Source organism: Pan troglodytes, chromosome 13 (genome assembly GCF_028858775.2).
Source record: "Pan troglodytes isolate AG18354 chromosome 13, NHGRI_mPanTro3-v2.0_pri, whole genome shotgun sequence".
Lineage (NCBI taxonomy): Eukaryota > Metazoa > Chordata > Mammalia > Primates > Hominidae > Pan > Pan troglodytes.
The window spans coordinates 100,148,861-100,164,016 of NC_072411.2; the positions used below are offsets into that span (position 1 = coordinate 100,148,861).

At 35.0% G+C, this 15,156-nt stretch overlaps 1 protein-coding gene across 2 annotated transcripts in view; it reads left to right on the forward strand.

Moving 5' to 3' along the window:
* PLCL1 (phospholipase C like 1 (inactive)) overlaps positions 1-14,238 on the forward strand; it is a 352,562-nt gene extending 338,324 nt beyond the window's left edge. For both annotated transcript variants that reach the window (XM_001169560.6, XM_054679198.2), the window contains one exon: positions 6,287-14,238. In XM_001169560.6, coding sequence (XP_001169560.1) covers positions 6,287-6,469 — 183 coding nt within the window. In that variant the 3' untranslated portion in view covers positions 6,470-14,238. The remainder of the gene's footprint in view (positions 1-6,286) is intronic.
* Positions 14,239-15,156: the final 918 nt, after the last annotated feature.

Genomic DNA, 15,156 nt, shown 5'->3' on the forward strand with positions numbered 1-15,156 from the left:
TGTTGTAACAAAGAAAGCTTGATAAGAAAGCTATTGAAACAATGCGGGTGTTATTTGAGAAAGAAATGTGGTAAAAGAAGATCTTTCAAATTTAACTTTCAAATTTAATTTTCATTATGTTGAATTTTAACAGAGTATGATTTCAAAATTTTTTGAGCCTTTCATATGGCTTATTAAACATGTCATCTGCTGCATTTTACAATTTTCTGTGGACCCTTTGGCATTAAATTATTCTTAACATTTCTTTAAAGTGTCTTCTATACTTTATAAATTATTTTTTCTTGAGAATTAGATTCTCAGGAACTAAAAAGATTTATTTATATTCAGTTTCCATAGTTTTCAGAAGTATTCAATTAATCAGAGTTTGTGACCAATCCTAAAATACATCCTTTACGTAACTAATTAAAAAATTAACTTTATATACAGTTACAAAATCTAATGTCTCAGGTGAGCATGTCCAGTGTAATTCTCTTCATGTTCCTGTACAGATTATTTTTATTGCATTATATAATAAAGATTTGAAAAGCAGAGTTTCATTTGTTTTGGGTTTAGAGTTTCAGAAGAATAACAGATAAAGCTTCATTCAGCCAAGACTGTTAGAACAGAACTACTCTACGACTATTCATCCATATTTCTTGAGTGTTCATGGAGTAAAAATTTAACTTTTTAAATAGCAAGTAGAATGCAGTTGAAATATTTGGTTGCTGAGGTGTTGCAAAACAGTAAATCTGAGCATTGATAACTTAGTGCAGTGGACACTTCTATTTTTGTGCAAAATTAAGTTATTTTATATGCAATTTCCTAATAGCTGCACCTTTGTGCCTTTTAACTCTTGTTAACATCTTGTATATAATTCCTACACAGACAGGCCTTCATTCTAGAGAGCAAGAATTCCAGGCCATCTTTGAATAGTTTCACCCAGTTTTCCAAACAGCGTAACATACCAAGAGTGTAACATCAAAAAAAAAAAAAAAAAGTCTAACATGACATCAAAACATTTTTGATCTGTTGTTTTAATTTCTCAAATGAAGGACATTGTAGCAGTTGTTTTACCTCTTCAGAGCAAAGGATTAAACTTCTTAAAAGATAGCGTCCCAAAGGATGGTTTTTGAATTAGTAAGATGGCAGTTGTGCACAGCCCTCCACAATATGGTCCATCAATGGACCAAATAAATAACTACTCATCCCACTATGATGTCTGTGACTGGTTTCTACTGCAGCACTGTCCAAGGGTGATTCTACTGTGGGTATGGACTCTCCCATGGATAAAAGAATATCAGAAAACCCAGTCTGCTGATGAGTGTGGGCTCAAAAATACTCACACGAGTTGACTTGGAGACAGAGCTGCATTTGTTTATGTGTGTAGTTTTGTATATGTGAGGGTTTTCCTATTCCCAGAGTCCCAATTAGCTGCTTTAAATATTTGTGGTGTGCTCTGAAACAACCCACTCATTTCCTTTACACGTGATGAGAACACTAGTTATGATGTTCTCCTGCTCTTTTGTGTACTAATATCACAAGGGATAGTGCGGTTCATGGGAAAAGTGGGTGTGAAGGAGCCTGGGATGTCTTTTGTGAATAATTCTGCCAGACTGTAGTCAAAACCATTTTCATTGGTGGGGGGAGGACTGCATTTTTTGGTAAAAATGGAAGTAACAGAAATCCTAAATATCTTTTGATGGATTATAAGATATATAACTAAAAGATAATTTATATTTAGAATTCTACCCTATTTTATGGTTAGGATATAATGAGATGTATTTGAACTGGTTTACGTTTAGTATATTAAGTGTTCAGTAAATGTTAGCTGCTGTTTAGTGTCGTGACAATATTTCTTGTCAGTAGTAAATTTATTAGTAGTAATCAAAATTGTGGTGATATATCACCACAGCAATGCACGGCAGCCCAATTTGCAATCTAAATTGCATCAGTTATTTCCTGATTTCTAGATAATGTACTTTAATTATAATTTAATGCAGTTGGAAAGATTTAATAAGGAATGCTTAATGTTTGTTTTTAAAATATTCACTAATTATCACTCATTTTTAAATTCAGAATTTCTATAATGATCTCTGTGGCTTTGCATGAGTCCATGTTACTTTCTAAATGTGTTGGACCTGCCAATGGAACCTTACATTCAGAAGCCAAATCACTGTGGAGGCTAAATGGTGGCCATTGCTCTTGGGACTTCTATTAGTCTTGTTGTCCCATCAGCATCAGTCTACCTGAGGCGCTCTCTATTACCCTCACTTTCCTTTGAGTTAAAGCATCCTTCTCTCTCTCTTTTTTTTTTTTTTTCCTGAAGGATCCCCAGTACCAGAGGATACTTCAAATCCCCATGAGATTGCTAGTATAGAAATGCCGGCAGCAGCTTGACATTTTTTTTTCAAGTTGAGTGTTCAGTGGTCAACTTGTACATTAATTCTGCATTTCATGCCATAACAATCCTAAACTTATTTTAGTATACAAGAGGTGTTTCCATTTCTATATCACCAAATAAAATGAATTCTCCTGGGGTTCCTCCTCTTCCCTTAAGACCTCTGTTTAGGGAGAATAAGATTAAAACACTTTCTTAAGAATGACTTGTTAGGTTACTCTTTAAATATATACTATAGACGAATACCTTTAAATGGCTTGGCTGACCTGAATACCATGGCGGGTGTCGGGGGGTGGTTTTTGGGATGAAACTGGATCAACCTCAGATCAACAGGCATTAGATTCTCATAAGGAATACACAACCTAGATCCCTTGCAGGCTCAGTTCACAATAGGGTTCACACTCCTGAGAATCTAATGTCGCTGCTGATGTGACAGGAGTGGGAGCTCAGGCAGTAATGCTCACTCACCCACTGCTCACGTCCTGCTGTGCAGCCTGGTTTCTCACAGGTCACAGGGACTGGTATCAGTCCATGGCCCCAGGGTTGGGGACACCTGCTGTACCTAATATATTTTGGAGGAAATGATACACAGGACAAAGACGTTCAGAGGGAGATCTGGTATAAGCTGGCTGGTTAAGAGAAGTTTGGGGGTGTTTGTGACAGAATAGAGAGAAAGAGATTGCTAGATGATTAGGGAAAATTGCTGCATATAAAATGGGAAAAAAGTCAGCATGCCAAGGGAAAATGCCAGGGTGGTGGTTGTTAACAATCAAATTCACCTTCTACAATTTTCACCAGAATGTGTCTTTTCTGATTCTGGTGCCTTGATTAGGAAGACCCAAAGAAGAGATGCAGGTTGTGATTCCTGGAACCACAGAACAGAAAGATGACTGCTATTCCTCCTTCATAAAAAAAGAGAAAATAGAAGTTTATATCATGTTTCAATGTACACTCTTCACAACACAGCCTTTCAGTTTTGCTTCTTTTATTAGTTAATAGTTTACCTATTTTTTTTTTTTTTTTTTTTTTTTTTTTTGCCTATATGGTACAGCCAGTGTGTGTTGTCTCCAGGGTTATCAGGAGATGATGTAGTTGTGTTAGTTATGCACTGGTACAAACTGTTTTCTCCCATTGGCCATTGTTTTCTACAGAGACTGACTTCTATTTACCAGAAATGGCACAGTCTGGCATTTGGATGCCACCTCTTAGAACCAATGAGATGACATTCTGGATTATTAAAATATGTTTCATGCCATGCTGTGGGAAAAGGGGATGTGAGAATTTTATGCGTTAGTAGGATAAAATGATGTTTTTGTATGTTTCACTGTTCTCTTGCAATTAGGAAAGTTGCCAGTTTTGCTACTGCTATGCTTTTAAAATTCTTGATGAAACTTTCAAAACTAAATGAAAAGGGAACACTTAAAAGTAATACTCTGAAAATGAAGGAGGATATAGTCTCATTACTAATAGATTTTTTATAAATGGAAAGATTCCTTTAAAAATATAGTAGTACATATACATTATACATATCTCTGTAAAACAGACTCTGGTAGATGCATTTTAAATGTTAGTCAAATTTTTAATAAAATATAGATAGTACCAAGATACTTATTATATATAGTAGCAGATAATGTTAACCACTTTCTAAATCACCTTATAGCATTGTGATTCCTATACTTATGATCATTTAAATCATAAAGAGCTCTTCAACATATTGTCTTTAATCTTAGAACTGTGAGGAAGGCTGAAGGATATTTTCATCATTTTTGCAGAAGAGAAAATGGCCCAGATAAAAATTGGTTGAAGATGCTCCAACCCTCGTCCCTGCTAGTGTGTTCTTGCTCTGCCCTGTCTTCCTGATTCTGGATGCTATCTCTAAATTGTGTCAGGCTGTGTCACATGGGCAATGCTTTTCTTTTTATCTGCGTTGCTTCCATGGGTAACAATGAATAGGAGTCTCTAGGGTGCCCTGCAGAGAGTGCCTGCTTTGCTGTTAAAAGATGCCTATCAGGTAGTGGTTAAAACCACAGACCCCGGAGCCAGCTGCTGGATTTTAAGCTCCAGCTCTACCACTTAGCAGCTGTATGACTTTGGGAAGGGTGACTGTGCTCTGGGCCTCAGTTTTTTTAATCAGTAAATTGAGAATAATGAAAGTACCCATCTCATAGGGATGTTGTAATGAATGATTGAATGAACATGTATAAAGCACAAAGAGTGACCACACTGAGCAAGCACTTCATATGTTGGTCTGTTATTATTATTACTGAAGAGTTGCACTTTTCAAAGTGGATGTGACTTCACTTTTTTTTTTTAAATGTATGTTCTGGGATACATGTGCAGAATGTGCAGGTTTGTTGAGCAGACTCATTCGTGATGTCTATAGTGTTAAGAACAGACTTCCCAAAGTCTGCTGGTGTAGGAAATATTTTTTCTTTAGAAAATACATCTCTCACTGACAGAGTCTTTAGGCTCTAATCTCTAGTCTTTAGTCTCAGACTAGATTGTAAACATGGTGTGGGGAATAGAGCATTGATGCAGGAGGCCAAAGGCCTGAACTTTAGTCCCAGCTCAGCGATTAACCAGCTGTGACCTTGGGCCAGTCAATTAACCTCATCAGGCTCAGCTTCATTTCTCCTCAGGAGAAGGCAAAACTGTCCACCTCCAACTCTTCTTCCAAAATCCCATACCATAATTGATGTACTTGAGAAGAAGTTCGCTTTAACACAAACATCAGGCAAAGCCTAACTATTTAATCATCCCATATAATTAAAAGCTGCTATTAGAAGGATTTAGCTATTTTTTATGGAGGATAGAATTGGCAAGTGCATATTTAGGTTTTGAGAAATAAAATATTCCAAGCTTTTGTAAAATACAAGTTTCTTCATACACCCTAAGGAAAAAGCATTTACTGGCCTTTCATAAAATAGGTAAATTATCCTTTCTCTGAGCCTCTGCTTTGTAGAATAATGCTCCAGCAATCGTCATAACCCCATATCCACCCATATTGTCCTTTCAAGGTCACACTTTCAGGCACTGCCATGAAAATGGAGAGGAGAGGGAAGAAGCTACTTCTTCCTCTGTCTATGCGCCATAGACACCTGTCCCTGCTTCCCCACACTCAGTCATTCAGCCCTTGGGCCAGTATCAGTATATGCACTTTATCTTCATAACAGTGAACTAAAATAAGTAATAAAAATAGCAGGAAAAGATCTCTGTTGGGCACTGATGTAAATGACAGCTAATGTGTTCCTTGCAATCCTCATTTCCTTTTTGTTTTGCCTCTGGAGACTCTTTTTCTCCATCTGCCAGGTGGGAACATCATCTTCAGGATGATGGAAAAGGCAGAAGTAATGTGGGTGACTGATAATTTAACAACAGGCAGATTGCAAGGATGACCCAGTATATTAAAAACCAGCTCACCAAGCATAAGTGTATGTGGCTTACTTTACAGAAGACACTTTGCTTTGTAAGCTCTTGTACAGAGGGGGAGATTTTATTTTCACTTCTTTAAGGAAGAGCTTCTTTCCTTGTTTTCTCCCAAGACTAGGAATGCTGGATCTGGGCGGGGTAGGTATTGCAGCAGTGTGCAGAGTCTCAGACCATGGTGATGGAAGAGTTGATGTCCTCAGCACATAAAGAGGAGGGTTCCTCACAACAGGAATCTCAACGGACTGCCAGCAATTGCATAGCCAGCTGGTCAGGCTCAGGTTGAGGTACTTGGCTTAACAAGCAAAGTCACTTAATAATGTTAGAAAAGAACCTTGGGTTAAACCCTGGAAAAGTGAGCTTGCAGGTCTGGGTCTGTTTCCTTATTCAGCAATGGGCAGTAAGAACATAAAGAGTGATGTCACTCAGCACATGCCTGGCCCATAACTGTCTTCTTTGATGCCTGTTTTTTTCTGTTTGTAGGGCCAAGGAGATCTGTTGAAGAATGCCAAGAATGAAGCTATAGAAAACATGAAGCAGATCCAGCTGGCATGCCTGTCCTGTGGACTGAGTAAAGCCCCCAGCAGCAGTGCTGAGGCCAAGAGCAAGCGCAGCCTGGAAGCCATAGAAGAGAAGGAAAGTAGTGAGGAGAATGGGAAGCTGTGACTCTGGGCATTATTGACACGTTCACCCATCTTATCAAGGACTCTGGTTTCTCATTCTTGTTTTCTTTCTTTAAATGTTTTATAAGTTCACAAAATGGTGTCCTATATGGGGTATTGGACATAGATATTTTCACAATGTCAGTATTTCAGTGTAGTTAATTTATCTAAATTAAAGCCTTTAGTATCAGTGTTTTAAATTCTGAGACATGTGTCAACACCCCTGTGTGGATGCCTGTGGAAGAGTGTGTGTGTGTGTGCGTGTGTGTGTGTGTGTGGCAGAGAGAGAGAAAGAGAGAGAGAGAGAGAAATTCTGTTAAAATCTATTCTGTGTTGCATTATTCATTTAGTGAGTTATTCCTTGATCATTTTGGGACAATTGTTTTAATCTGAAATTCTAAAGAGCACTTACTGTAACCTGTCACTGTGTTTAATTTGACTTCTCTGCCTTTGACATTTAATTTAGTGATCTTAGCATAGCTTATTATTGAAGGAAGCCAAATTTATCAAAGCATAGATGTTTTGGTAGATTAAATATAGATTAGAAAAATTCCTAAGAATCAGAGTAGAAATAAAAGTGAATGAAAGATTAAACAGATGATGAGAATTTCTAAAAAGATTAGCAAGGTCATTTCTTCAGTCAGAAAACTTTAAAAAATATTTATTAAATAAAATCAGTTTTTAGGAAGTTTTCTGTAGTCATTTACTAAACATATGATTTCACTAGAAAAGCTGATCATAAGTGAATTTATACCTACCTGTGTGGTACTCTGAAACACACTGAAAGCTCTGTTGCAATTAGGATTTTGATGTGACAATAATATTGTTGTATAATTTCGAGATTTGTAGGAAGGTCTCATTCTTCCAAGCTGAGAGTCTAGCACTCATTTTCTATAACAGACATGGCAGCTTAGAGGTGTTGGCTTTGTTTGGATGTAATTTAGGGTACTAAATTTAAATTTAAAGATATTGTTCAAACAATATCATATCATCACATTGAGCTGATATAAATTCTGTGGGTCTGATAATATCTTTGTGATAATTTAAGAGCTAACCAGTTACCACACATCTATGATATAACCCTAACACACACAGAAAAGCATACATGCAAAAAGAAATGACTAATTAGGGTACATTTATAATTGCATCTAGGTAATTTTTACCCTAATGTCTTCATAAAGTACTTGAGTATAATGTTTGTTACCTCCAACAGAACTAAATGTTCTATGGTTATGAAAGAATATATTTATTTAAAACATTGCTTTTATTTTGAAAAGCTTCTTAATTAATTTGATTAACAAATATGCTAATTTGGGGAAACCTAGAGAAGATAATTGTTGAAATTTTGCAAATATAAACATCTCCTATAGCTTCTGTGTTATTTCTGACTTCTTAACACTATTATGTTTATGTTGCACATTACTGAAAGAGTAAAGATATGAAAAAAACACTTATTGTTTTCTTTTATTGTGAATTGAAAAAGCAAAGCTAATGAAAATGGGTTACTACATCAAAAATATCTTAAAGAGTTTGCTATTTCCATGGACCAGATATGATGAAATTATTCCCTGGGTTTAAAACTGGGCACTCGAGGAGGAGGTACCTGAAGTCATTTGAAGGCAAGTTTCCAATGATACTACAATGGCCTGAAAAAATTTCTTTACCCTCTGTTATATTTAACTTGCTGGTAGGAGGAATAGTGGAATGCAGGTGTTAAGCCCTTTGTGGTGAAAAAGAGGTTCTATAGACAGAAACAAAACCCACCTTACATCAGCTGATTGGTTGATTTTACTAGTGTACCTCTTCATCTACTTGAATTCTATTTGGTAAATCCATGTCTTTACTGGATATACAGTTAGGTGGGAAGAGGAGATAAAGGATGACAAACTCTCAAACAATATTTATACATTTATTTACTCCAGGGTCAAATCCAATCCTTGGAAGTAGCTTCTCTAGTTTATTTTATTTGTCCCAGAGCTCTACTCACACTTAGGACCCACCCAAAAATTCTCAAAAACATAATATGGATTCTGCCTCATCTGATGCTATTTCTGGCAGTGGGTTGTCAGCCATACTCTGCTTCATTCCACTGGGTGTCCTTGCTAGATGGGGAGTGAGATGTGGAGCAGGGAGGAGCTTTGGATTCTGGGAGTGCAGGTGGCAAGGGAAAAGTCTCCTAGTCTCCTGTGATGTTCCTGCCTCCAGATAGAATAGCAAAAACAAACAATTTTTTTTGTGTATTATGCCTCCATGACATTGTTACATTCTATGAGGAGCATCTGTCTCCTTTCTAGACTTGAACTGTGGTAGAAAAAGCCCCCTTCTCTCTTCTATCTACTTAGATTTGGTGATGCTAGGAACGTAGTATTTTAGATATTAATTCTATTTTTATTTATTCATTTTTACATCACCAATAGGATCTGAGGTGGAGATGGCGGGTATTATCACTGGCATTTTACAGGTGAGAAAGCCCAAAGCCACTGAGGTAATAAATGGAATAATTGATTTTGAACTTGGGTCTGTCTGATTTCATGTGCAAGATTATATACTTAGTGATTTTGATTTTAAGTTTATTCTTAACATTTTAAACCAGACTATTAACTCTTACCTTTATAACCACAGATACAAAGAACTGTATCATTTATTTTCTGAATATAAAATATTAATGGTCAATATAAAAAATACAAAAATAGAGAACTATATACAACAGAAAAGCAAAATTACCCACTAATAACATTTTGATTTATATCCCTTTAGACACTGTTTAGAGTTTATACATATATGTAAATATGCTTGTATTTTAACAAAATTGAGATATTATATAAACTGTTTGTAGCAGGGTGTTTAAAATTTTAACAATATGTTATGGATATCTTTCTGTGTCAATAAATGTGTATTTACATTAGAGTTCCAAGCCTTTGAACTGAATCTAGTCCAAAAATGATGTGTTTTATTTGGCCATTGAACATTTTTTAAAAAAATCTTTAAGCAATAGACAGCTTTCGAAATTCAGAAAATGTTACGTACAATTCAATGTCCTGCATGTTTTAAAATACTGGATAATCTAACAACATAGGACACCTCCCACTCCCCACCTCACAACCACCACACATATACTTTCTTGCTTGGCATCAATTAATTGAAACTGCCCTCTCCAAAAGGGGCATATGCTGTCCAATTTTCTAGAGAGCCTTTTCATTCATTTATGTTACATCTGGACCTTGAGGACATGATAGGTGGTGAAACTTGATGAAAATTATCATTTATTGAGAGGCCAAAATGAGAGAATTGCTTGAGGCCGGGAATTGAGACTAGCCTGGGAAACATAGTAAGACCTTGTCTTTAAAAAATAAAAAAAAAGTTAATGGTCATTTATAATAATTACACAGTATCTTATTATATGGCTTACCAGAATATATTTAACCAATCTCCTATTGCTAGATTTTACTCACCTAATTTCTTGTTATATAAACATTCCAATAATAAAATCCATTTTTGCAAAGTTGTTCAACTTTTTCTTTGGGATACATTTCTAGAAGTGGAATTGTTGGGTCAAAGGATACAGAGATTTTTTGTTTTGTTTCATTTTTGTTTTTTAGGGATTTTGAGATACATTGCCAAATAGTCTCAGGAAAACTTGTTCAATTTAAAACCCCACCAGGAGTTTATGAGAGTGCTCAAATCTTTGCTAATGATAAATTTAATTTTTCTTATTTTCATCTTTGCCAATCTTCTAAGTTACAAAAATCTTATTTCTCTTTATCTTTAATCTCTAATGAGATTGGATGCATATTAATATGTTCATTGACTCTAAATAATCTAATTAAAAGTAAAAACTTTTGTACTCCAAAGGATACTACCAAGAAAGTGAAAATAGAACCCACAGAACAGGTTTGCAGGTCATATATCTGATAGAGACTGGCATCCAAAATTTATAAAGAACGATTACAACTTAATAAAAAGAAAACCGAATTTTTAAAAACTGGTCAAAGGATTGGAATAGACTTTTCTTCCAAGAAAATATGCAAACAGGAAATAAGCACATAGAAACGTGCTGAAGATCGTTAACCACTAAGATCACATAAATCATAGCCACAATTAGATATGACTTCACACCAAATAGGTTGGCTATAATAAAAAAGACAGATAATAACAAGTGTTAGTGAGGATATGGAGAAATTGGAACCATCCTACCCTGCTGGTGGAAATGTAAAATATTTCAGCTGCTTTGGAAAACAGCTTGGCACTTCCTCAAAAGGTTAAAAAAACATGGAGTTACCATATGACCCAGCAATTCTACTCTTAGATTTCTACCCAAGAGAAATGAAAATATATGTCCACACAAAAGCTTGTACACAAATGTTTGTGGCAGCATTTTTTATAATAGTCAAAAGTAGAAACAATCCAAATGTCTATCAACTCATGAAAGGATAAATCAAAATTACATATTCATACATTGGATTGTTCAACAATAAAAGAAATGAAGTACTGATACATGCTACAAGAGTATACCTTGAAAGCATTATGCTAAGTGAAGGAAATCAGGCACAAAGGCCACATGTTGTACCGTTCCATTTTTATAAAATATCCAGAATAGGCAAATCAGTAGAGATAGAAAGTAGACTAATGGTTGCCAGTGGCTGTGGGGGTCTGGGAGTGACTGCTAATGGGTATGAGTTTTCTTATTGGTGTGATGAAAATATTCTGGAATTAGAAATAATGATGATGTTTGTTTACATAATTTGTGAATGTACTAAAAGCTATTTAATTGTATATTTTAAAGAGTGAATTTTATGGTATGTAAATTATCTCAGTAAAAGGGTTATAAAAGGAGAAATAAAAAGAATTTAAACAATGAACAGGGTATTAGAGAATAGTGAAATAGCTTCAAGAATCTAATATGTATGAAACTGGAGAGAAGAGCAGGAAAGAAAAATAATTTTAAGAAATAATGGCTAAAAATTTCTCATTTGTAATGAAAACTATAACCTCCAGATCCAAGTGTCTCAAAAATTCCAAGGACAAGAAACATGAGAAAAACAAGTTAGTCTGTTTTCTGCTGCTGTAATAGAATGCCACAGATTGTGTAATTTACAAAGAAAAGAAGTTTATTTGGTTTACAGTTCTGGAGGCTGAGAAGTCCAAGAGCATGGCTTTGGCATCTGGTGAGTGTAATTCCATGCCAGAAGGGCAAAAGGTGGAAGGTCAAGAGAGCCCATATGAAGGAGGTTTTGCTATTATAACAAAGCCACCTCCTCTACAACTATCCCACTCCGATGACAACACCTTTCATGAGGGTGGAGCCCTCATGACCCAATTACCTCTTACTTGGCCCCACTTCCCAACACTCTGGCATTGGGAGTCCAATTAAGTTTCCAACACATGAGTTTTGGTGACACCTTCAAACCATTGCAACAACCAAGGCATATTGTAGCCAAATAGTTCAAAAGTAGTGATAATGAGATAATCTTAAAAGCAGCCAGTAAAAAAAGACATGTACAGAGAAAATAAGAAAGACAGCGTATGTCTTATTGTAAACTGTGCAGATGAGATGCTGGTGGAGCAACTTCTTTAAAGTATTGAAAACAAAGCAAAAACTGTAATCCTAGAATTCTATACCCAGTAAAAATGAATTCTAGAATTCTATACCTATTCAAAAATGAAAGTTATACAAAAAAATTTTCAAAAGCTCATCACCAGTAGACTTACATTATAAGAAATGTTAAAGGAAATCCTTCAGGCTGAAGGAAAATGATGCCAGGTCAAAATATGGATGTACAAAAACAGATGAAGAGAGAGAGCTAGAAATAGTAACTGCAGGGATAAGTATAGCTGGCCCTTTGTATCTAGGGGTTCTGCATTTGTGGATTCAACCAAAAATGGATTAAAAATACTTAAAAACTGATAAAAATAACAATACAAAATTAAATACAAATAAAAATACAGTACAATTATTTATATAGCATTTACATTTAATTGGGTATTATGAGTAATCTAGGGATAATTTAAGGTGTACAGGAAGATGCATAAAGATTATATGCAAACACTATGTTATTTTATGAAAAAGACTTGAACATCTATGGATTTTGGTATTTGCAAGGGGTGAATGGGGTATTTGCAAGCAGTGAATGAGGAGGCCTGGAACCAATCTTCTGCTGATATTGAGGCACAACTGAAAAAGGTATATTACTTAAATCTCTTATTGTATTGTAAATTGTATAAGTAATGAAATTAAAAGGCAGAAATTGTCAGACTGAATAAAATGAAAAGACCAAACAATATGCTGCTTACAAGAAACACAATTCAAATATAAGGACACAATTAGTTTAAAGGAAAAGAACTGGAAAAGATATACCATGATAACACAAGTCAGAAGAAAGCTGCTGTGGATATATTAATATCAGATGTAGATTTCAGAGCAGTGAATATTGCCAGGCATAAAGAAAGTTATTACATAATAATTAAGGTATCAGTTCATCAAGAAGATGTAATAACCCTAAGTATTTATACAACTAATATCAGAGCTTCAAAATACATGAAGCAAAAACCAGTGGAATTGATAGGAGAAACACACAATTACACAATTATAGTCAGAATTTTCAACATATCTTTCTCAATGGAGAAAACAACTAGACAGGAAATCATTAAGGATATAGATGATTTAAATTATATGATCAACTACCTGGACATAATTGGCATTTATGGAACACTGCACCACCAACAGCAGAGTACATATTATTTTCAAGTACACAGAAAACAGTTACCAATATAGACCATTTTCTGGGTCATAAAACACATCTCAATAAATGTAAAACAATTAATGTTATATAAAGTATGTGCTCTGACCACAAAGGAATTAGAGATCAATAAAAGAAACATCTTTGAAAAATCTCAACATATTTGAAAACTAAATAACTCACTTCTAAATAACTCCTGTATCAAAGAAGAAATTAAAAAGGAAATTAGAAAGTACTTTGAATTTAAGTGTCAAAACATCCAAATTCATGGGATAACACTAACACTAAGCAAATTTATAGCAGTTAACACATGTATTAGAAAAAAAGAAATTTCTCAAAGACTTCCATTTTCATCTTAAGAAACTAGAAAAAAAAGAGAAAATTAAGTTCAAAGTAGAAAAAAGAGAATAAAGATTACAGTAGAAATCAATAAGATAGAAAACAATAGAGAAAATCAATAAAACAAAAAGGTTGACTTTTTGGGAAGATCAATAAAATTAATAAACCTCTAGTAAAACAAGGAAAAAAGGAACACTCAAATTGCCAATATCAAGGTAAGATCAGACATCATTTCAATATTGAATCAAAAAAACGAGTGAGAATACATCACTCCAAATTTTAAGGATATTAAAGGATAGTAGGCAAACATTATGAAGACTTTCTGCCGATAAATTCTACAACTTCAGTGAAATGGGCAAATTCCTTAAAAGACACAAATTGCCAAATCTCAAAATGATGAGTTAAATAACTTAGACGAAAAGTACATGCTGTATGTCCAGTAACATACATTTCTGGAAGCACAAACTAATGAATAGTAACAAAAAGTAGATAAGTGGTTACCTGGGGTCAGTGTGGAATGGGGAGTGTGAGATTACAAAGTGGATAAGGACATATTTGGGAATAATATATGTGCTCATTATCCTGATTGTGGTGGTGTTTTCACATGTTAGACATATGTCAAAATTTAAATTGTATACTTTGAATATGTGCAGTTTGTTTTCTGGAATTATATCTCAATAAAGCTCTTAGAAATACATAGGAGCACCTCTCAGTTAATAATTTTAAGGCAGCTTTTAAAAAATATAATAGTTGAATTTGGCTGGGTGCAGTGGCTCACGCCTGTAATCCCAGCACTTTGGGAGGCTGAGGCAGGCAGATTGCCTGAGCTCGGGAGTTCGAAATTAGCCTGGGCAACATGGCAAAACCCTGTTTCTACTAAAACTACAAAAAAAAAAAAAAAATAAGTCGGGCTTGGTGGCAGCCACCTTTAATCCCAGCCACCCGGGAGGCTGAGGCAGGCGAATCACTTGAACCGGGAGGCAGAGGTTGCAGTGAGCCAAGATCATGCTACTGCACTCCAGCCTGGGTGACAGAGTAAGACTGGTCTCAAAAAAAAAAAAAAAAAAAAAGATAGTTGAATTTTTCTTTTGTCTTGGAATTAGTGAATTCATAGATTGAGCTTTTTTCAGTTTATAGATGTTTTCTTTTTCAAATTTTTATTTTTTTTGCATGTGCAGTGTGCATGTATATTTGTGTTTGGAAATTAGAAACACACACTCATACATGCACACAGCACACACATGGAAATATATAAGAATATGAAATATTTGCTTTTGTTGCAGCTGCTCTGGATTCTTTGGGAACAGCGTTGGCCATATCATCATTATATCCTTTCCCTCATCTTTTCTCTAATCATGTTAATTTTCTTCACTTTTCTTTGAATCATGGGACGTATTCTTGTACCTTTCCTATACAACAAAAATTCAACTTTATACCCTTTTCCTTTACAGTACTTGACCACATTTTGCATGTCAAAGCATTTCTTATTTATCTCCTCATCCAGCTCCTTCTTTTTTCTTATGATTGATTGTCTGATTACATCTTTAATAGTTAACATTTACTATGTCTTCTATATGTGAAGTACTGTGTTCAATGCTTACATGCATAATCTTGC